Source organism: Phoca vitulina, unplaced genomic scaffold (genome assembly GCF_004348235.1).
Source record: "Phoca vitulina isolate PV1807 unplaced genomic scaffold, GSC_HSeal_1.0 scaffold59, whole genome shotgun sequence".
Classification (NCBI taxonomy): domain Eukaryota; kingdom Metazoa; phylum Chordata; class Mammalia; order Carnivora; family Phocidae; genus Phoca; species Phoca vitulina.
Window position 1 is genome coordinate 1600267 of NW_022589762.1, and position 24154 is coordinate 1624420.

The 24154-nt window shown below is 47.5% G+C and overlaps 2 protein-coding genes across 11 annotated transcripts in view; one reads left to right on the forward strand and one right to left on the reverse strand.

Annotated features, from left to right (window-relative positions):
• CACNA1C (calcium voltage-gated channel subunit alpha1 C) overlaps nucleotides 1–24154 on the reverse strand; it is a 665215-nt gene that overhangs the window by 493380 nt on the left and 147681 nt on the right. The window lies entirely within an intron of this gene.
• On the forward strand, nucleotides 15111–16787 carry LOC116623637 (60S acidic ribosomal protein P1-like). The gene has a single exon (XM_032390978.1). It carries the CDS (start codon nucleotides 16244–16246, stop codon nucleotides 16709–16711), a length of 468 nt encoding a protein of 155 aa, XP_032246869.1. The 5' UTR covers nucleotides 15111–16243; the 3' UTR covers nucleotides 16712–16787.

Below are 24154 nucleotides of genomic sequence, written 5' to 3' on the forward strand. Positions count from 1 at the left end.
TCTTGAGGGGAAAATACCCCTCTCTTCCTAACAGAGCCTCTCCAGGCTCCTTATGACCACCATCCTGAAACACAGGAAACTGAACTTCCTAGAAAAGGCAAATGAGTCTGCCGTGGAGCAGTCTGCCCTGGACAGAGGGAGTGGCTCCCATCTGGGATGTGGCTGCACATTGCTGATGTGGACCCTAACGGGACGGGAGGAGAACCAAGCAGACTGGACTCTCACGGCCAATAGACGTGACTACATGCGTGCTGAGGGCTGTGCATCAGGAACAGAAAGGTTATGAAGAAGCAAAGACTGTCAGCACAGGCGGGGTGAGGGGGAACCTCGAGACCCCAAAACCAACATGCTCACCTTACAGATGCAGCCACTAGACCCAGAAAGGATGTGGCGCTCTTAGTGTCATGGCACCGGGGGGCAGCCCCGGTGATTTCCGAAATCTCGGGTCAAGGCTCACCCACAGCCCTCAGGGAAGTTTAGGGGAGGACAAGCACCCAGGAGATGCCTTTAATGGGTGCGTCGTCAGTGGAGGCCTATGGTAAATTTTCAATGACAGCTGCCATTTCCCGAGGGCCCAAGAGGGTACCCGGCATCTCTTTAATTCCTAAAACAGCCCTGACACAAGGAAACGTACGCTCAGAATCAGGCCCAATGTCATACAGATCCTGAATGTCACAGATGCAAGGTGAATCCAGTTTGGTTTTGACCCCAAACCCAACTGTGCTGTGTTGCCTTGTTATCCCGTGACCTCCCTTAGCCCTCCCCCAAAATGGAGCCATCTCTAAGAAGCCAGAGCAGGTCCAAATGAAAACCCGTGGTCCCATGATGCAAAACTGTCTCTCTCTCTCAAGTAGGATCCAAAGTGTGTGTGTGTGTGTGTGTGTGTGTGTGTGTGTGTGCACGTGCGCCCATTTACACACATGCAGAAGAAAGGACACATCTAAATGCCAAGTGATTTTTAAATTTTCTTCTTTATCAATTTCTGTTTTTCCAAAATATTAAAACAGTTCTTATAAATCTGAAATTAATTTTTTTAAATTGTGGCAAAATACACAGAGCATAAAATTTACCATCTTAACTATTTCCGAGGGCACAGGTCAGAGGCATTAAAGTACATTCGCATTACTGTGCCACCATCACCACCACCATCCGTCTTGGGAATATTTTGCATCTGGCAAGACAGAAACTCCATACCCATTCAACATCACTGCCCCTGAAAACTGCCATTCTACTTCCTGTCTCCGTGAATTTGCTTCTTCTAGGTACTCCCTGTAAGTGCAATCACAGTATTTGTCCTTCTGTGTCTGGGCTTACTTCACTCAGTGTAATGTCCTCGAGGTTCCTCCAGGCTGTAACCTGTGTCACACTCTCCTTCCTTTTTCCCACATGGACATCCCACATTCTGTTTATCCGTTAAACTGTCCACGGACACTTGGGTTGCTTCCACTTTTTTTTTTAGATTTACTTATTTATTAGAGAGAGAGAGAGAAAGAGCACGAGTGGGGGTGGTAGAAGGCGAAGGAGAGAATCTCAAACGGACTCCACGCCCATCGCAGAGCCCAACACGGGGCTCGATTCCACGACCCTGAGATCACGACCTGAGCCGAAACCAAGAGTCAGACACTCAAGCAACTGAGCCACCCAGGTGTCCCTGTTTCTACTTTTGACCATTGTGAATAATGCTGCTATGAACATGGGTGTACAAAGAGTTTTTTTAAAGCACCCAAACTTCTTAAATCCTTAAGTATATTTTCAGAATGTGCCCCTGTAGATTAAAATTAGGATATGTCTTCTATTGGCCCCAGCCTGGAAAACGAGCAAATTCTATGCTGGGGTCTACACATTTTGCCTTCTGCCTTTAAACACCTTTAAACCAATGGTTTTCAACCCTGGCTATACATTAGAATCAGCTGGGGGTGTTTTTTTAAAATACTGATGTCCAGGCCCAGCTGAAGATGTTTGAATCCCAATCTCTGGGTTCGGCAGAGGATGTTTTTTAAAACTTCCCCTCTCCCCAGTTATTCTGCAGAAGAACCACTACTATAAACTCTCTTCTTTGGGTGCCCCTTCTTTTTATTTCAAAATCTCTGCCCCATGAAGAACTCCTTTTTCCCATCAAAAGTGAAAAAGGTTTGCTGGCCAGTCAACCACCTTAGTCGTTTGCCTGATTATGTCCCAACCAGAAACCCTCACCGCACAGCTCTGCCTCTTCCAGTGCAAGCCTTTTCTCTCTAATTGTGCAATAAGAACCCGCCTCTTTCTTGGAAGGAATGTCGATACACGTAAGCAGGTAAGGAGGCATTTCTGGGCTCACTCAGTCCTTAAGGGAATTATAATCTAGTCCTTTTAAGGCAGCAGGAAGAGAGAGAGAGCCAAGATGGGGTCCCAGACCTCTCCAGGCCAGGAGGGAGGCTGCTGAGGAAGCTGGTTCCCCGGACTCACTGGAGGAGACAGAGCACCTGGGCCATGCTCACATTCCTCTGATCCTAAAACACCCCCAGGCCCTGGCCTCCCCCATTCTCACCCAGGACTCGCAGGCGCTTCCTTTGGTGTGTCCTGAGGACAGCCAGTGTGGCTCTGTCCGGTTCTATATTCGATCATTTCCCCTCTGTAACCAGCACGCTAGAAGGCATCTCTGTGCTGCCACACTCTCTGATCGCTCAGTTCTCGACAATAGAGGGTGTCGCTAAAAGGGGAGCATCGTGACTTCACCAACAAGATGAGTTCTAAACATCTCAGTCAGAAGCTTTACAACCAAAGTGGCCGCAGCAGGACATACCCTAGGACAGTTTCGCTCTCCGCTGCTCCCCCATCGGGCTTTCCTCTCCTGGGGGGCAGCCCTGGGGCTCCAAGGCCCTTCACCTCACCTTGGGGCTCTTCTGCCTTTTTGGGAAGAGCCCTCCAAATGGGATATTGGAAGACATCCAGGCTACAGTCCCAGCAGCAGCTTCATGCTCCCCAGGATTGGCCCGCCGGAGACCTGAGAACCGGGCCCTTTGGAGGGCCTACATCTGAAGGGCTGGGACACGTCTGGATGCCAATGGGCATGTCAGCTCTGTTCCTGGGGGCTGCTTCTCCTTCCACATGAAATGCTAACATAACAGAATGCCAAACAGTGCTGGGAGACAGGAACCACAGCAGGAGTTCAAAGGAGACAATGAGTATGAGCTAGAGGGGCCAGGGCGCCTGCAGAGTACCCACAGAGCACAGGGTGACCCCAGCGGCGGGAGACGGGGACGGATATGATGTAGCCGGGCCTAGCAGGAAGGGAGAGGGCACCCTGCCCAGGGGACTGCACCTGCCTGGGTGTGGCTGGGATGAGCGAGCCCACCTCTGAACTTTTCTCTGCCCTCTCAGGCATGCTGGCCCCCCAAAGTACTTGGCGCCATGAGAGCTGATCAGAATCTATCCTAAGAAGTGTGCAAGCTCATGGAAGGGAATAGAGGGGAAGTGTGAGGGGTAAGGAAAATGAAGACCAAAGCCCCGAATAATGCAACGGAACACCTACAAAGAGCAGACTGAGCTGAAGCCGGGCAACTCAGGCAGGCATGTCTCTGACATCTGACCAGGGAACCCAAAATATGCATTTGTCTATCTTATGCAGCAAATCCTTGTGGAGTGCCTACTAAGCATTAGCAATGATGCACTCCCAAATTGTCTCCGGGTTTTCGTGCCCTCTTCCTCCTGACTTCCCACTTGCGAGGTGCTCGAGTCCAGACCCAGAGGACACCCCTCTGCAACATCGGAAGGAGACAGGAGGGGAGATGCTGAACATGATTTGTATCACCTCTTCAGTACCTCTTTTAGGCAGTGGTGAGACGGCTCTGCACATTTTATGGGTAAAGAAACAGAAGCAGAGAATAGCAGAGATGGAGTTCAAATGGACCTCACGCATCAATAAATTATGTTTGCTAAGCAGAAGTGTCTGCCCGTGAATGAAGCCAGGCCTGCAGGGGTAGGGAAGGCAAGCCGGGCAGGAGGACTATTTAGTGATGCCATCACTAAATGAAAGTGTATTGGTCCCTGGGAGGGAGCTAGCTCCTGCAGCCCAGGCCTGTGGTTGGATCCATTTTTGAGCCTGTTTACGTAAGAGAAGGAGCACAGTATAACCAAAAGGGCATAGGGATGTGGACACAATGGACTTAGGTTCATTTTTAGCTCTGTGACTTTGGATTTCAGCTTTATAACAGGTGAGGGGAAAAAATGGCTGAGGGATTCAAAAGAACCCTGGTATTATCCTGGTGATACTCAATAATAGAAAACTATCACTATTAACTTATTGCTTTCTTAAGCTTTTATCACAATTATCACAAATTTATTTACCTAGAATAAAAACCCAATAAAACTTGTGAGTTAGCTGTTGGAAATGATTGAGGTCACTTCTCATTGATTGTGTACTGATATGGAGCGATTTCCCATGTCCAGTTAAGTGGGGGGAAAAAACAGCGCAGGACAGAATGTGTGAGTGTTCCCGTCAGGGGTGAAGACGAAGTCAGTATACATCTCTTATGTTCTCTGACGTGTGGGTCTCCTTGCAAGGACAGGCCCTGGAGGCGAGGGGTGAGGAGAGAGACTTTTCACAGTATGCCATTTTGTGCATTTTTTATTTTGTACTATGTGATTCTGCTACCTTTTAAAAAATACATAGAATAATTTGCTTAGAAGAACTCTGAGAAAAAAATAGAGCTGTTACAGGGGGCTGAAAACTTTGGGTGAGCCAGCAGGAATAAATAAGTGGTGATGTGCTTCGTGGCCCAGTGGAGAGGTAGTCGCCAAGGACTCTGTGTCCCGAGAACAGTCCAGGGCTGTGGAGAGGTGGCTGCAAGGAGTCCTGACTCCATCGCTCATTACAGAGCCTTGCAGGGCCAACCTCAAGATGAGCCATACCGGCTAAGAGCCACCCCCCTGGAGATGACGCTTCATAATGATTCAAACTCTCTGGTTCACATAGCACCTTTTATCCAGGAGTGCAAAATGCTCGTGCACACCCATGAGGCCCCAAAGCTACCCGCAGGAGAAGGAAGCAGCTCTCTACAGCTGTGAGGACCGTGGCCCTAAGGGGCCTGGAGGGTAAGCACCGCCAAGCTCCCTGGGCCGCAGCTCACAGCTGAAGTCTGTCACTTCTGGCGACCCTGAGGCAGTTCCACCTCTCCGTGCCTCAGTTTCCTTCTTTGCAATTTGAGAATATGAACAGTACTTATTTCACAAGGTTAGTGTGAAGATTAAATAATGGCCAGCATAATAACCAATATTTATTGAACCATTATTTTATGCCCGACACTGCTTTAAGCCACCTGACCCATATTTATCTGATTCCTATCCTTAATTCCTAAGTGAGGCAGCTGAGGCACAGAGAGGTGCAGGCAGAACCGGTGAAGGGGGTACCCAGACCACTTCACATGCATCCCTGCTCAGCAGGCTGACATGGAGGGCGGCCTAGAGATGGAAAAACTGAGGCACGAAGAGGCTGCCAACTCTGCTGCTCTTTCTCACATATGACCTTGAGGCCATAGATGATGACCTCTATCAACAGATGTCAGGGAAACCAAGACAAGAGGGTAAGGTGGCATCACTTCTTCTCAGCCTGAGGGCCGGGGGTGCAGGTGGTCCCTCGCGGATTGTAAGCCCCGGGTTCCCTCGAGACCTGCAATAATCACCCCCCACTCAGGACCCGGGATTCAGGGCTTTGCAGACCAACTGCAGAGAAGGTGCGAGAAAAGCCTGCACAAATCCCGAGGTGCCTGGAACCTGAGAAAACTGGTTATTGTTCAAAAGCCTATGGCTGCCACTGAAAAATGTAAAGAAGGGGGGGCCCTGATGAGAGGAGGGGCCACTTGTGAAGCCAGCAGGCCCATCTGTAAATAGAGAACACGTTAGGAATGTGTAAGCAACAGCATAAATCCCTTGTCAGCTGCCTCCCTTCCTCTGCTTCACGGACAGGGCCTGGGAGGCCTTCGGCAGAGAAGGGAGGTTGGCATTCGGCCTCTGATGGCCAGAGAGATAGCTCCACGCCGAGGGTCTGTCACAGAGCACCGGGTAAAACAGACACACAGAGAGCTTCACTCATTAACATTGGCGTTGCCATGACAATAAGCTGTTGCCAGGTAGCAGCAAACTAGGAGAAGAGTGAGAATTAGCAAAGCCTAAAAATAAAGCCGTTATGTTTCTTCCCCCGTCTAGATGTCCATGTGTAACAGGCAATAATCTCGCCTCCGCCTCGGCCGGGCCTTCTCCCCAGCCAGCCCCCACGGCTGCTCCCCGCCCGCAGCCCGCACAGGGTGGTGCTCCCCACCCCCGCACCAGGGGCCTGGAGCGCCCCTCCCCCGCTGCCGCCGCCCCGGGCACCTGAAGACAGGTAAGGGCTCACACCTGAAGGCCGGCTAACAGCACCAGAGAAAGCCTCAGCACAAAAGCCGGGGGGCATTTTCCCCTCCTCGGGAGGTCAGCCCGGACTCCAGACGGAAGCTGGGCCTGCTCCAGGCTGTCACACGTGCGCCTGACTCCTTGGCTCAGAATGACTGGGAAGTGGCAGGTGCCTTGTCCTAACTGACCACTTCTCTCTTGGAACGTATTTAAGTAAGCCTCAGCCCCAGAGGTGTCTGTGGAAGTCAGGAGTCCGGGTTGGGCAGCATGAGTGGTTCATGGTTTCCTTTCTGTGATCCCGCCAGAAGTGCCATCATCATACTAATTCCAAAAGGTAAGATAGCATAATGATAAAAATCATGGAGCAATTTGTAAACAGCTCCAAGGGAGAGGCAGTGGAATTATCTTCAGGGTCTTCCAGTCTGGCTCTGGGAGCAGAGGAGAAAATGCACGTGTCCAGCGGTTACAGGTTTCCTTTGTTCGTCTCTCCCATCAGACCCTAAGCTCCACAAAGGCAGAAATCACACCGAACTGTTCGCCCTCATAACCTCAGCGTCTGCTGTCATCCCAGACACAGTCCGCACACAACAAACACGGTGGGGGCAAGAGGGAGCGAGGAAGGAGCACCGCCTCAAACATGGCAGAGACTGCATTCTGGGTAAACGGCAAAGATATTAACAGTAATAATACCTGACCTAGATAAAACACCTCCTTTTCTAAAATTCTAAGCTCTGCCTTCTAAGAACCAAATCCTACTCTCTACCCAGGTCTCTAGTTTCAAAAAAAAAATGGTTCATCACATATACAGGTGTATCATGCTTTAAGCAGATCAGATAAATTAAAATCCAGAATTTTGTTGGCAATAATTTCCTTTACTAGTAATTATAATAAGATTTCCTCAAATGCAGACCTGCCTAATTTCTTTAAAGTATAATTTGTTTAATTCAGATAGTATGTGCTAATCTGAATCTCTACTTTGAGTGAAACCAGCAGCAACAACTAAATTTGTGGTTTCTTTCCTTCTACCAGACTGACCCTTGAGTTCTCTCCCTCTACCATGGTGGATGTGCACTTAGCAAATGCAAACAGTAGCTAATTTTAATATCAATGCGAGAAGTACATACTTAAGAAACTAAAGTCATTATTTCTCTCACCATCACCACATAAAAATGTATAACCCAGAACAGAACATAAACATTATTTCTTCATTCTTCGACTGTTCTGGATTATCTAGCCATTAATCCAAATGCCAGTTCCTACCTCTGGTCCCCCAAGCCTGTGCAAATAACATAAAAGTAGCAGAGAAAATGACAAGTAAAAGAAGGAGTAAAACAACTAGGGATTTGAGAGCAAGTCCCATTGATCACCCCACTCCCCTTCCCAACCTCCGAGCAAGGCCAAACCCATATGAATTAATTTACGCTCTTGAGAGAATGAGAATCAGCAGGTAGGGTCCTGCCAAATAAGTAATAGTCATGCTCATAACGGTGGCTGTATTTCAACAACACTCCAGAGAGGTTCATATTCTTATAAAACTACAACCACAGAAGCCATCAAGTCTGCTTTCAGCATTGTCTGTAGAGAAGTTAAAGTTCATGGACACATTCCTTCTCTTCCAAAGTCAGACCCCCAGACCTCTCCTAGAGGGACCGTGTATCCACAGTGCCTGATGTTCTCGTGGCCAGGCCCAGCACAGACCAATCCGAAAATGCTACTGGAGCACAGTTTCTACAAGTGTAAGAAAGTGGGGTAGCACTCTGTGAACTGCAGAATCCCAAATTATATATGGCCCTGACTTGATGGCCTGGGGAGGGTTCCTAATTCAGCAAGATCTGCCTGATGGACTGCTCCCGGTGCCGAAGCTAAGGGCACCTGCATGCCAATACCCACCCAGACCCCTGGGTTTTCAGCAGGTCTTTCACTTGACTGGAAAATAGGGCTCTTTTGAAAGCTTCATGTTCCCTTCTACTAAAAGGTAGCCGAGAGATGGCTCTCACCATCACTACACAACCATGCTGATACATAAGATCCCCGCCTGCCCCCATTACCCATTACCTTCTTCCTTCTCTATGGCACAAAATACCCAGTTACAGCTGCAGCTTCCAATGGGAAGGGCCATTGGGAAGATGGAGATGACAAGCATCCAGCTCCAATGCGCCTCAAGTAGGGGCTGGAGCACTGCGCTGGGCACTGCACAAGTGACCAAGAAATAGACACTGAATGATTGAATCAGTGAACGAAAAACTAACCTAATGCTTTTTCCCCTAATACACTTGAATTACTGGGATGCTGCCAAACTGAGAAACTTGGGCCCAGTTCTCTGAGATCCCACCAATCTAAGGTTGATCATGTTTGCCCGTTACTGCCTTTGAGATCATATGCACCAGTGCCAAATGTCATCGCCAGCCCTGTGAGGACTGGGTTGGGATCCACCTCTAACCTTGAAGCACCTCGCTCCACATCATTCCCCCAGACTTCAGAAACGAGGCACCCCGACCAATCCCAGGCTTCTTCATAGGAAAGGGAAGCAAGGCGAGCTACCCGCACACCCTCAGAGAAAGACAGCATAAACCCGAACACTGCTGTTATTAGCAATATCGCCAACACCTCACTTAGGACACTCTATCATATATCACTACTTCATCCTACCCTAAAGAGTTCATATTTTCCAGCACGGCCCTGGTGAAATGAATCTCTAAGGATGACCCTAACGAAGCTGTTGAAACATAGGTAAGACCCCGACTCTGCACTAGTCACTCCCCCCAGATGTTCTGTTGCAAAAACAAGTCTGATAAAAATAAAATCACACCAAGCTGAAGATCAGATTCCTCTCCCTGGCCTTCCTTCCTTCCTTCCACAGATAAACTTGTTTTCTTACTTTGCGTTTGCCATTTTTAGAAACGGGTTAAAAGTAAAATGCAAGCCTCTCCTGGAGGAAAGGATAAGGATATCAGTCAGTCTCTCCCTCTCTCTTTCTGTCTCTCTCTTCCCCCCCCCAACTCTCTCCTATCTCTCTCTGTCTCTTCTCTGGCATGTGTTACTAAATTTTATATAGCTTGACTTGCTGCATCTCTGATATGAGCCGTTTATACACAACATAACCAGACACATATTTTTAAGAGTATGCATCACTTAAAATAACTGGATTTTAAACCTTCTGATTTTAGGTGAGAATTTGGTTGGAGGACTGGATGGGTCTTGGCTCTTGAGAAAGCAAGGCAATTAGCGTTTTAAAGAGATGTACGAGTAACCTTTCAGGAGGCACTGACTGAAATGTAGAAAAACCTGACCTATTTTTGCCCTGCCAGACCCCCTTGGAAAGTACAAATATCCTTCCATGGATGGTTTCCAGAGATGAGTTTTCTGAAGCTCAAGACAGTTATTTTAAACTTCAGCTCCTTAAACTGTATTTCTAAAATATAATTAGCAATTCTTTATTCTTGGCCAAACAACTGCTAATAGAACACTGTGTGTATGGTGGTACAAGCCAGTTAAGAATCTTATGAAACAATGCCCAAAATACAGAGTGGCACAGACACCCTTCTCTCTGTCTCTTTCTCTCTCTCTGTCTCTGTCTCTTTTTCTCTTTCTCTCGGATACAAGTATGCACACAGATGGAACACCATTTGTCTTCCCAGAGTCATCAAATTTCAGGCACATGATGACTCCTCCCAGTGAATTTCTTATTATTACAACCATTGACAGACCACTTCCAACCGTTTGTTGGTTCATGAGGATTATTGGTATTTGGGGTTTTTTTTAACCATACTGATATATAGAAAGGATGCTTACAAAATTTTTAAAGGTATTTGATTACTGTTTTTAGGAAAACAATTCTAACAATAACACACCTCACCCCAAACCAAGACTTCTGTGGGGTATAATGTGATTGGTTGCTTCTCACTGGAAGGCCTAAGGACCAGGGAGCAATATTTAAAAATCGCCCACCTGTCAGAATGGATACCACCAGCCAGGAGAGCTGGCCCAGAGCTCTGGAGCCCTCTGCCCTGCTAGGCGTAGATCTTCTATTTACAGGATACAGGGGAGGTCCAGGGGTCTGATGCAGGGGCCTTGGATAGTGGGGGCACTTGGATCGGAGTAATTCAAATGCTCAAAGTAGTTGGAAAAGGAACCACGTTTCTCCATTATTTCTATGCGGGGGCAGGGGGGGCAGGTGGGTACTCGGGACCTAAGTTAGATCCTCAGGTTAAGCCAGGAGGAACAACCTCAAAAAAACAAACCAGCAACAACAAAAAACCCCCAAACCAAGGTATTTGTTATGAGGGAAACACATATTTCTTTCTGGGGTGGAGTGAGGAGAGGGAGATAACCTGACTTCATTGGCTGACTCAGGGGTTCCAATTTGGGCTGATCTTCTGCTACTAGGTACGGTAAGTACAAACTGATCCTGACATATTAAGACACCTCCATATTGGTTGGTAAATGGCCATTTCCCTGAGTTTCCCAAATGCCCTGCACCACCCAGGCCCCCTTTCTCAGGCCCCCCGGATCTTCCCTTGAATCCACTAAACAGAGGGTTTATGCCAGGCAGGGCAGAAGGCTCCAGAACCCTGCACCAGCTCTCCTAGCCAGTGGTATCCATTCTGATGAATGCTGCCAGACCAGCTATTAATAACGTGTGAAGCCCTAGTCATGGTCTTGCCTTAAGACCATCTCAGCTAACACAGCTATTCTGGCCAAAGCCATGCTGACCTCTCAGGCACACATCATCTCCCCTCTTTTGAACAGTGCTCTCTCTAGCTATTCCTCTCTTTCAGCATGCTGTAACTGTTTTATTTGAATTATGCTGTGTGTGTGTGTGTGTGTGTGTGTGTGTGCATGTTCAATGTACATGTCTTCTCATTCTTCTCCATAAAGAGATGGGAGGCTGGCATCATACAATGTTTTATGTTTCTTGGCTTACCCCTTTATATTTAACACAGTACCTGGTGCATTATAGGTATTTGAGGAATGTTCATTGGAAGAAACTTCTTTTTTTTTTTAATTTAATTTTATTGTATTATGTTAGTCACCATACAATACATCAACTTCTGAAGCATGACATTCCAACAACCATGGCCTATACGTTTATTCCTATCCTAACCAAGCCCTGCCATTTTTTTTTTTTTTTTTTTTTTTTTTTTTATATTTTTTATTTATTCATTTGAGACACAGAGTACCAAGCCCTGCCATTCTTAAAGCTCCTGCAGGTCTAGTCCCCTCCATGAAACCTCTCCAGAATCTCCCCCCACCCAAGTGATTCTGCTTTTTCTAATCCCTATAGAATCAACAGACCAGACTGCACTCTCCAACACCTAATTTAACTGTATACCATCTTATGTTATGTTCCTTATGAGAAAGTTCAATTCTTGTTGTTTGTCTTCTCAGCCCAACTAGACTATACATTCTTTGAAGATAAGGACCACATGGGAAAAGGCACATTTTGGTAATCTGTTTCTGAAAGTCAGATGTGCTGTGCGAAATGGTAACCTATTTCCCATTATTTTAAATAGGAAAAATTATAATGTTTTGATTTACATCAACCCCAAACCAAAATATATTATAATGTATTTCCTAAAATGTAAGCAAAGTACAGCACATAACTATCATATAAACTATCACATTAGGAGGTAAAATGTTTAAAATAGCACTTCCTGATCTCTCAGTTGAATGTGCAGAAGCCAGTCACCTGGTTTCTCCCAGAGCTTTAAAAGGGCCCAAATGGATGACCTCCTTCTAGGAAGGTTGGCAGTCAGGAAAAGGGAAAGGAAGAGTGTGTTGGGGGTGTGATGGGGGTTGGAAAAGCTGTCTGGTCTACCTCGCTATTACACTGGCTTTGCAAATCCTCCAACATATATGGCCAAGACTCCTCCCCTGGGGAATGGATCAGTGTTACTTGGATGTAGTCACATGACTCTCTTAGCCCCCCAAAACAGCCCCAAAGCACATCCCCTTTATTGGCACTATGTGGGCTCTACAAAACACCTACAAATGTTTCTCATGTTTCACCAATTGTATTGAAAGATAACTTGAGACTTTTCTTTAAAATGTTATATTGAGTTTGGGGGCTATCAATATACACTTTTCCTATATAAATATCAACTGAAAATCACTTTATTCAGAGCTATATATAAAATATGAAACAGAGATATTAGAAGCAAAGATATATTCCCCCAAGGAATATGTCAATAGGGGAGACATTCTATAGGAGAAACGTGTTTCTTCTGAACCTTTACCACCCTTAGCACAATGATGGGTACATGCCATGTGCACCATATGTACCTCAGGACGAAGAGTTAGTATATTTGATCACTGACTACAGACCAGGTTGGGGAGCAGGAGAAATCTGAAATCGGCCATGCTGGCTATTCAAAAGAGAAAAAGAACTAAAAACCAACACTCACTGGACCCTGAGTATGAGGGAAGCACACATGTCAGCTCAGTGAATATTCATGAAACCCCAGAGAGGGAGCTATCACCAGCCCCATTTTACAGGTAAAAATACAGACTGCATAAACAACTTGGTTAAGAGCCACACAGCCAGTCAGTGGTGAAATCTAGAATCCCAGGCGGGCTTAATGGCAAAGCCTGAGCTCTTTGCTCCGTTCATAGTGCCTCCTCCCAGGTCAGAAGCACACTCAACCCCCAGGCGCTGCCATTCTCTCAATGTCTCATTTTATTTTTGAAAATACTACCTTGTGCTTCTGAAATCACTCATCTACATCGTATAAGTTGTCAACTGGCCTTCTTCCCTCTGGATCTCATCCCAAGGCCTGGATTCTACAGCGCGTGGCGCTCCTATGGAAGCACTAGATCTCAAGTGGGCTACTTGATTTACATGGAGCGGTCCCAGGTTTGTCCAGCTCGCCCTCCTGCCTCTCTGAGCACCTCCAAGTCAAGGTTAATCCCCAACATAGACCATGTACACCAAACCCTCTGCCTACCCCCTTATTCAAAATCATCAACCCAAGAGGAGTAGACTGTCACCATTTATTCATCCCACAACTATTTCTTAGCTGCCAGCCTTGGGCTAAGTACTGGGGATACTGCAGCGGAGAGAAGATAAGGTCCTCAACCTCGCCCAGCTACTGGGGTGACAGAAAACCATACAAATAAATACATAATTACAGACTGTTTTAAGTTCTATAAGAGACAAGAGCAAGAGAAAAGGGCAATATAGGGCAAGATAAAAGGTTATAACAGGAAAGAGGATTCAGAATAGGAGCTTAGGGAAGACTTGTCAGATGAAGTGACATTTAATGAGACCTGAATAGAAGGATAAGAAAGAGAAAGCCAAATTAAGAGTGAGCGCCTCTCGGTTGTCGGCCTCCTCCCTGTAACCACCACGACCTGCCACCTCCCAAACCCCCGCCTCCACCAGCCTATCTCCAAGTTGGCACTGTGAGAACCCAGCCTCTCAAGGCGGGGGTGGGAGGACACCTTGAACTTCCACACACAGAGGTTTCCCAGTTGAGTGTGCAGAAGCCTGTCACCTGGTTTCACCCAGCCCTTTAAAGGAGCCCAAGTGCATGACCTTCCAGGATGGTTGGTGGCCAAAGAAAGGGAAGGGATGAGGACAGATATGTTGTGGAAAACGACCCTGGTTTCGCAAATCCTGCAGGACACGTGGCCAAGACCCCCATCCTCTGGGAAGGTACGGGTGTTCTCTGGTGTGTGTGTAGAAAGTTTTAAATATGCATTCGGAGAGAAATGTAACTCGTCTGGTTCTGATTCATTCATAACTCATCAAATTTGTTTTGCAAGCGCTGTTTGATGTCCAAGAAACTGCCAAGCCTCCCCAACCCCAGACCCCCTTTTGAAGTGGTGGGTGTGCAGACGTCACATGCCTGCCTGGGCACCGAAGAACAGAGCCTGGGGCTCTGCTCCCTGAGATTTGGTAAGAAGCAGACCTGCTGTGAAGATCTTCCAGTCACAATACCCCACGCGACCCCCTCGGGCTCTGTTTAGCAATCTCTCTGGTGTGAAAATGTATCCAGAACACATGAGTGAAAGGCCCACGGGTGTGCAGGGAGAAGAGGAGTGGGGGGGATGATAATCAATGTTTATTTCATTTGTTTGCTGACTGACACTGGAATGTGTCAGCAGCCAGGTGAACAAAAAAAGTGTCCTCCTCCTCTAGAGTCAGAAAACTGCCCTAAAAACAGAGGAAGGGACAGGCTTGGTTGGTTCTGTGTCGAATGGACCTTCTCCACCGGGAGCAGCCTGTCCCCGAGGAGGTGGTCAGAGGTAAGGGAAGGTACTCCTGGCTGTCATCATAACTGGGTGCGGACTTAAGCGGGGGTGAAAGCCAAGGGTTCTAAACACCCTGCAATGGGTGAGACTGCCCCTCACAAAGAATGGTCTCAGCCTAAACGCCCCCAGCACTGAACGAGGGCTACTGGAAGGGGAAGAAGATGAGGCAGTAACCACGGCACATGGTGGCACTGGGGAAGGACAGCTCAGAAACAGGACTACAGACACAACCCCCTACGCCACCTCCTTGGCACTAGCATGTTGCTTCTCTGGCCTGATGGTCTGAAGAGTTCGGAGGCATGTCCCTTCAGGGAAAGACTACATATGTGTCACTTTAAACAGCACTCAGTGTGGGGGCACCTGGGTGGCTCAGTCATTAAGCGTCTGCCTTCGGCTCAGGTCAAGATGCCAGGGTCCTGGGATCGAGCCCCGCATCGGGCTCCCTGCTCATCCCTCTCCCACTCCCCCTGCTTGTGTTCCCTCTCTTGCTGTGTCTCTCTCTGTCAAATAAATAAATAAATAAAAATCTTAAAAAAAAAAAAAACAGCACTCAGTGTGGAAATCAAGTCACTTGCTAAATACACCAAGGTAGATACTCCAGGGTAAATATGCTAACTACTCCTTTCATGGGATCCCCATGATGAATCTTATCTGCATAGAAAAAGAAAAACAAACCCAAAACTTTTATAGTACAAATAGGCTTCCTAGCCTTCTATGATGGGGCACTTAGATTTCCAGATACAAGGCATCTCTTTATGGAGAAGAGAAGTCTACCTTGGATGGCGGGCCATCTATGGGGCCTGGAGCATTCTCAGGGCCTGTGGCCTGTTATCCATGAGCCTCACCTCACCCTCTGCTTACAGAGAAGAAGACAACAGAGCTTGTACTTTACTCACAAAACATTTTTAGATCAAATGAAGGGTCTAAGGATGGTGTCAGGCAGGATGCTTTTCCCAAGTGAAGCAAGGTCCCTTTCTCTTCTCTGCTGTGGCTGCTGAGAAGGTTGCGCCTTCCAGGATGAAGAAGGCAGACGAGACACCGGTGTGATTCTGAGAGACCAAGAAGAGAACTGAAGTTCTCCTGCCCCCAAAATAATTCTCATGCCTGTTAATAAATGCTTGAAATGTCTTTAAATGATTCAAGAGAAGACTTAAAATATGAAATATCTAATATTCATGTTGGGCTATAAATGACTGCTATCTAGTTCTTCAGTTCTTGGGCAAGTTTTAACAGGGAGAAAAGCTTAAAAGTGCACAATAGCACTGATTATCTGGAAGGAAAGGGGACCAAGCATCGTGAAAGTAGAAAAAAAGACACGAAATGAGACGTGAGGTATCACAGGCATGCTCGGGTAACCTAGCTATGGGACACTGGGCACGTCCCTCGCAGCATGAGCCTCAGTTTCCCTATTTGTAAAATGGAAAGACTGAGCTGCATGTTCTTAAAGGCCTTCCGACTCTAAAATCCTGTCAGTCAACCCAATGATCAAAAGCAGGGCCTCCACATTGTCCAGCTCAGGCAAGAAGAAGCAGAGGCCCAAGGTCAGCAATGAATCATTTCTCTAATCATTATAACTTAAAGAGGAAAAAAACCCACTTATTTTTGCACAGGACAAAAGATTCAAAAAATGTCAATGGTCAGTATGGGCTTTCGTCAGTTGCCGCTAAGGCGCTCGGTCTTTCTGAGGGAGCTAAGGCCGCGCTGGGGTGAGGCCCTCACTTCACCCGCAGACCAGCAGCGCGCCCACGCCATGGCCTCCTTCTCGGAGCTCGCCTCCATCTACTCAGCCCTCATCCTGCACAGCGATGAGGTGACAGTCTCGGAGGATAAGATCTATGCCCTCATTAAAGCAGCGGGTAGAAGTGTTGAACCCCTGTGGCTGGGCTTGTCTGCAGAGGCCCTGGCCGGTGTCAACATCGGGAGCCTCCTCTGTGAGGTAGGGGCTGGGGGCCCTGTTCCAGCAGCTGCTGCTACACCAGCAGGAGGTCCCACTCCCCCCACCACGGCTGCCCCAGCTGAGGAGAAGGAGCTGGAAGCAAAGGAAGAAGAATCTGAAGAGTCTGATGATGACATGGGCTTTGGTCTTTTTGACTAACCGTCTTCTGTAACACAGTTAATAAAAAGCTGAACTCTTGGGGCGCCTGGGTGGCTCAGTTGGTTAAGTGGCTGACTCTTGATTTCTGCTCAGGTCATGATCTCAGTGTCGTGGGATCGAGCCCTGCATCCTCATTGGGCTCCACGCTTAGTGGGGAGTCTGCTTATCCCTCCACCCCTCTCCTTGCTCGTGCTCTCTCTAAAATAAATAAATAAACCTTAAAAAAAAAAAAAAAAAAGCTGAACTCTTAAAATAAATAAATAGGTGGACAGTATTCTCTGAGTCCAGGAAGACAGATGATGAAACTGGCATCACTGGCTGCCCAAAAGCCATCACTCCTTCTCCCTGGCTGGAAAGGCCCAGATTCTGTTTGGTTGTGACACTCCTCTCTCAGTGATGGAGGTAAGTCCTAATTCATCTCAACTGGTCAAGATAATCCCACTCTCCTTGCTAAAGGGACATTTGACCAACTCCTGGTCAATGAGACATGGCAGAGTCTGCTGGACACTTCTGGGAAAAGCTTCCTCACTCTTAAGAGACACTCAGGGGAGAGATGCCTCCAGTCCCCTGGACGTTGCTGCTTCTGCCTGGGATGTCTGAAATGGCTACAGCCATCTTACGATGTCAGGGGAGCTCTCTGAGGACAGAGCTGCCACACTGAAGACGACAGAGCAGGAAGGATCAGGAGGATCCATGCATCAAAGTTCCTCAGGAGATGGTGGGCATGATGTGATAATAGAACAACCTGGAGCCACCTGGCGAAGGTCAAAAGGAACAAACTCACAGCAAGTATCAGGAGAAACGCCTTTATGCGGCCAATACCTAACTTACAAGAGCTAAAATATTTGCTTCAGGGAAAGTTTAGAAAAGAGTTTTGGATGATAGCCTATAATATATGCTTAAGAACAATTAAGAGGACATCAAAATGCATCCCTCACCTTGAAAACTAAGAATCACACAAAATAAATATGCTGCTCTGCATGTCACCTCTTGATGGCCTTGTCAAAATGAATGCCAGCCATGGCAGCCAGGACAACAGTGCTTATCGGGCAGGTTCTCTGTCCTTTTCCCTTCATTCTGGGATCCCTTGTATAACCTTCGCACCCACCCCCCACCTCTGACTGCCCTACCCTTGTGCAGCCGAAGAGCTGCAGAGTAGAAAATGAAGAGTTTCTATCAAAAACACTGTAGGAATTTACCTTTTCTATTAAATTCGTTTCGATTTCTGTTTCTTAAAACTGATGTCTTCCCAATTTGGTAATGGAGAAACTCAGTGACGCCGAGAGCACCCCTAGCTCACGTGCAGGGTCTACAGTATCTGGAGTTGTAAGGGATCTTGAAATGGTCAGTCATCTTCATGTCTCAGGAGCCTCGGAGGGGAGGCCTCAGGCTCAATGGAGAGCAGTACACCTCAGGAGCCTCCTCAGAAGCCACTTCCCTGGTGGGGGAGGCAGAGGTGGGGACAGGGCCATGTCGGGAGGAAGACAGGCAGGCAGCTCCCCAGCTGCCTTTAAAGATGCTTTTGGCTGAACTGCCAAATCGGAGTGTTTTGTCCTAAAGGGCAAAGGCACAAACACGAGCACCTTCCTTCCTGAGGGTGCCCTTCCCTCCTGCCTCAGCTGTCTGCGCACGCATATGCAGCCTTGAAAGTAACTCTCCACGCCCTGGTCAGCACTCCAGTTTCAAGGCCATCTCACCCTCTGGGGCAGGCAAACCACATAATGACAGAAGATCATTTCCATACAAGGGCCTTCCGGTAGTAAAAATTCATTTAGGAGGAAATAAATTTGAATTGAATTTACTAAACCCAAAAAAATGTAAATCAGGGGAACATTCCTAATGAAACTGCAGCTTGGTTTGAAGTTATCTTAAAGTTGCATTTCAAGATACAGGTTCGTTTCTGCACTGAACTGATTCACTGCGTAGAAGCCCAGGTTCTACTAAAGGGTCCTCAGAATGTCAGATTTTGAAATTAATAAAAATTCATTTCAGTTTGGTGCTTCTGGTCAAAAATTAATCATCCTCCAGTTTGCTCCTATTCAGTCACTGATTTAAATGTAGGAGAAAATTTAACTTATCTGAATGTTTTTGGAGGAAGAGGAAGGAAGAAAGTCTTGTCTAAACTGATGGAAAAAAATCCGAATGGCTGACTTTTGAAGAAAATGGTTCTAGTACTTGTAGAATTGAACATATAATAAGCTAAGATTTAAATGAACACTAATAAGTAAAATTGAGTTAGTCACTGAAAAATTACAATCCATAATAGGCTCTTATTACATAATAATGAATTACATTATATCACTTAATTTTTTAAATCAATGGGAAACACAGTCTGTGTCAGAATTCCTGGGGTACAATTTGAATTTAAGTTACACAGCATTCAGGATTTAATTGGGCATTTCCAATGGTCAGTGAGTAGCTTTAGTAAATGCAAGATGCAGGGAAGCAGGAGAGGGAGACGGGGAGAAGGAGGGGGAGAGTAGGAAAGAGGGAGAGAGGGACAGGGAGGGCGGACAGATGAGGAGGAGGGAGGGGGAGAGTGGGAGGGAGGGGAAAGTGGGGTGGGAAGGGGAGGAAAGGGAGGGAGAGAGGCAGAGAGAGGGGATCCACTCAGGGAAGAATAAATAATTCTTAAGTTGGGAATCTCAATTTACAAGTCTTGGTAGAGAAAATCAGCCAAGAGAGTGGAGGGATTTAAATTTCCTAAGGGCAGAGTGTGCCCAGTCTGGGCTGTAGTGGGACCTTACTGCAGTCTCCTTGTTCTGACCACTTTAGCTCCCATCTTAGAAGAATAGGGTGGTGCCCCTGGAGGAAGGGGTGCTTCGGGCTAGCCTGTGCCTGGTAGAAAGCCAGATGTACTGGTGGGCATGGGACTGCCGACCTGGAAAGGACCAGAAGCTGTTTTGTGGAGCAGGCCCAGCCCATCCATTCTGAACCAGAAGGCAGGCTGCCAACAGGTTCTGTCCTGCTCAAAACTACAGAAGCTCTAGCATCTTCCCTGCCTGCTACCCACCCTTGTTCCTATCAGCTCTGGACCTGCTGGTCCACGGGATATTTAGAAGACCCTGGAAGAAATGCTCACTGGAGACGGCAAGAGCTACACATACAAGAACCCTCAACTGTACCGCTCTCCTTGCTGCTTCCCCGGACAAGGCCAGAGAGCTCCAGGAACCTCTCACTCCTTCCTCACTTCCCTCTTATCACAGTAAAGATTAATCGGACATCCTGCTTTTACACTTCAGTGTAAATGTGTTTATATTCTGGCTGGGACTGCTGACGGCCTTCCAAAAGTGGTTCAAGACAGAGGGAGTCTGCAACTGCAATTCTATACTCCTCATTTGCAGAAATACTATTTTACAGAAATACTATTTTACTATTTTACTATTTTATGATTCATGGTAATAGGGAGTGTTTCAGCTGTGTTATGGGTTAAGCAGGCCAGCCTGGAAACCTAAATGCCATTTACAATGTTCTACGTTTAAAACACCAACCTAACAATGAATAAAAGAGCAGTTCAAAAATTGGGGACCGTCTAGAAATTGTTTTTGGGTGAAAAACTCAACATCTCTTACCAATGGGGCTCAATGCAGGCTTTCCCTACATCTAAGCTAGGAAATCTTGACTATCCTTGATCACAGTTTATCACCTGGATTCATTAATTCCTACTAAGAATGTGGTTAACTGTAGAGTGAGCTGGCAAATCACAGGTCTTCGGGGTAGATGGACAAGAGGAGCTTCCTGAAACAACAGGAGGGCTCCGGACTCCTTGTCCCAACTATACTGCATTCAGTCAGTCTGGCAGATGAGCTGTCAGAAGAGAGGCTGAAAGAGTCTTACGAGTTCCATATTCCAAAAGAAAGCCCTGGTCTACCACAGCCTGCTCTTGAAGACACAAGTACCAGGGATGGTACACCTGGGGGCCCACCCGATCTAAATTCTCTGGAAGCTTGGGCCATATGGCCTCAGAGGTCTCTGTCTTCCAAGGGCTGGGAGCCCACTGACATAAAATGAAGGGGTGAGCTGCTGGGGACCCCTCCTGACCTGTCACACAAGTTTCTGAGTTTGGAGCTGAGAGGAGGACCCTTACAACTTTGACATTCACTATCTCTAGCAGGCTTGAAATGCAGGGTAGAGAATTAGATGTATAATCTTGTGGCTCCCTAAGAACCATGTCCCTGTTCAGTTTTGGATGCTAGCCCATCCACCCCCCCTTATCCTCATCTCTACCCCCGTTTCCTATAGTAATGGTTTCCTATTTTTGGCACTAACACCTTTCACTTTGTCCAAGACTAGAAAACATTTTGATAGTAGGCAATTTTTTTCTTGTGACAACAATGTTTCCCAAAGGAAGCTGGCTCTGAAATGACAGAGATGTCAAATCTCAGACATATGTAGCTGCTAACAGTCTTAAGCACATCTAATCCAATCCCATCTTTACCGCGGGAGAAACTGAGGCCCAGAGGGGCAGCAACAGTGGCACAGCCATGATCCCAAGCACTGTGCTCCCTCCTGTCCTGTGGGAAACTATGACTTCTTAGTTCTGAGTCCTGGCTCCACAGAGAGGGTCTCACCCCGGCTCCACTCTCCAGCCATGGGATCAGGGCAGGCTTAAGGACCGCCCCCGCCAGGCTTTGAGGTATGCACACCCACTCCCTTGAGTTGCTGTCTGGACTACATAACAAAGGTGTGTACAACACAGAGCACAGTGCCAGGCACGTGAGGACTATTACTGTTATCCCCGCTATCATTATCAGTGATTTAAAAACACATGCACACATCTCTTCTTCCATTAAGGGAAGGGTATTTGGTTCATTTGCAAGACATTAGAACATATTCTCTATCTTGGTAACTTGAATCTTTTCTACCAGATCCCATCATAGCAAAAAAAGACATCCTAGTCAGTGTTTGCTCTTGGGAGTAAAGTGTCCCCAAGTGTCCTCACAGGACCTTTGTTTGGAAAGTGCTCCTACTTTCCCCAGGGGTGGACTTTTTCAGATATCCCAGTGTAGGATGCAGGGTAGAACCTGATGAGCCTGAGGGCAAGAAAGCCAGGGACACCTCCCAGGGGTGTTCGATGGCAGGGTCAGGACGCAGGGAGCAAGTACACCTGCATGGGAAAATGCGAGAGGGTCAGAGGGGGCATAAGTGTTCCTGGGGAAAAAAGCTTATCAAATAGATGAAGCCCCAAACTCCTCCAGTCACTGAAACACGGTATTCATAGTGGGAAAGAAAATAAGAATATCACAGAGCAGGAAAGGGGAAGGGGGAAAAAAAACAGGCAAAAAAGCCCAAAAAGGGGCAAAGTGTGTCAATGAAAAACATTTATTAGGAAATCTCCAAGAGAAGGGACTATCCGCAGACAGAATGGGAGAAACAAAGCTTACCAGCACATATGAAAAATGACTGAGGAATTCCAGTTGCCTGAAAGTTCAACACAAGTAAACAGTGTGATGTGGAAGGGGGGGGGAGGACAAGGAGGAGGAAGAGGAGGTGGGAGGTGGAGGAGGGAGGCGGAGGACAAGGAGGAGGGAGAGGGGGAGGAGGAGAGAGGGAGAGGACAAGGAGGAGGGAGAGGAAGAGGAGGAGGGATGGGAGCAGAGGGGAGAAGGGAGGGGGAGGAGGAAGGCAGCATGTAATCTCAGGCTACACTGATGGAAATGAGCTGCCCTTAACAGGAAGCAAGGGCCTCTTATCCCTGGGGCCAGGTAGAGCTGGGGAATTGTGGGTCAAAGGCAAACAGCAGAGCTCGGATGAGTGGCCAGGATAGGGGGAGAGGGTGCAGTGAAGCGGATGGTTAGCCTAAGGGAAGATGACCAAGAGGCACAGGGCTGCAGGCTTTGATATCAACAAGGATGTCCTGAGGAAGAGAGAATACGTTTTTTCCCCTCCAGATGGCAAAATGAAGTGCAGCAGGTAGAAGATAAAGGAAGGCCGCTCTAAGAGAGACCTTTCTCGCCATTACAGATATCCCCCAAATGGATTTCCATCCCCAGAGGTGTCAGGCAGAGAGGCTGGATGGCCCAAAGACTTGTCAAGGCCGGGGCAGGAGAAGGCCCCCTGCTGGGTGGGCCCGGGGCACCCCAGAGCTCTGGGAGACTGCGGACATGGCAGGCCCAACACGGTCAACCGCCCAGCTGGCCCGCGGCTCTCTTCCTCTACCTCTTAAAGAGAAGCGAAGGTGCAGAGCTCTCAGAAGCAGCGGCCTGCGGGAGGAATACATGGGCCCCCCCCCCCAGCGTCCAGCTTGGTCAGCCACTCACGCAAACCAGCTCCCAGGGTAACAAGTTTCCATGGGTCTTGCCGGCAGGGCCGGTACGCGGCAGCGCACCTGGGAGGGGACGGCAATGTGCCACCCCCCTGCAGGTGTGGTGTCCTAGAGCCATGACCCCTCTTCTCCTGCAGGTGCTCTGCAAATTTAAACCTACTTGGAGCCACATCGTGAATCTTAGTAAAAAGATTTCTGCTGAAACAGACAGCTACTTAACAAGGTTCTCCTCCCATTTATATCTAATGTGCTAAGTTCTGACTTCTGAATGCAGAGGATAAAGGCCCATCTCCTTGGATAAAAGCACAGCATGAAGCTATCTGGCCCCACTACCCCACTGCAGCTCCACCTCTCGCTCCTCCCCATAACACACTCTCCCCCTGAGATGCCGCGTCACTGACCACACAGCACTGTGCCTTTTAATACCCTGGGACTCTGAGGGCGGGCGGGAGAGGACAGGACAGCTGTGTTTTAATTAAAACTACTATGTGCCAGGCGCTGCACGACACATTTTCATCTATTATCTTATCTCTCTCAACAACCTTGCAATTGTGGCAACAGTCCCATTTGACCCTTAGTGAAATTGTATATAAAAGAAAGAAAAAGTTACTTAAAACAAAAATTGGCCCCATCTGCTTCTGCATTCAAAGCAATGGGGAAATGAATCTCTCTACCACCCCTTTTCCCTCGTCCAAGGAGGTGGGGTGAGACCCCCCTTCGAGGGCCCATCATGTGGGAAGGTACAGCCGTGGATATGGCCCACTGTGTGGGAAGGCACGTAAGTAGATGCACAGAAGAAGGCTCTGGGCTGAGTTTAGAGGTAGGGACTAGATAGAGCTGAACTGCTCTGCATAATAAAAATGGGGAGAGTGAGTTCAAGCAGTTTGGGGGCAGTAAAGGGGGAGAAGTAGAAAGGACAAGAAATATATTAAAACCCTAAGGCCTGGGCAGGCAAAAATGTCTGGAGGGCTTTTTTAAGCACAGAAATTTCAAACATTCAATATTCACATTACAATGATGTGAACTCCCTTGAGCTTCCCAAAACCTGAGTACAGGCTGATATACTCACAAAAACCTTGTGTGAGACTGGAGAGAGAGAGAAAGAGAGAGAGAGAGAGTGTGTGTGTGTGTCTGTAAATCAAAGGGGAACAGGTCCACATCAGGGTTTGTCCAAAGCA

What these genes read in the sequence shown, in the direction of transcription:
- LOC116623637 (XM_032390978.1), top strand. Translation starts at nt 16,244, where the DNA reads ATGTCAATGGTCAGTATGGGCTTTCGTCAGTTGCCGCTAAGGCGCTCG.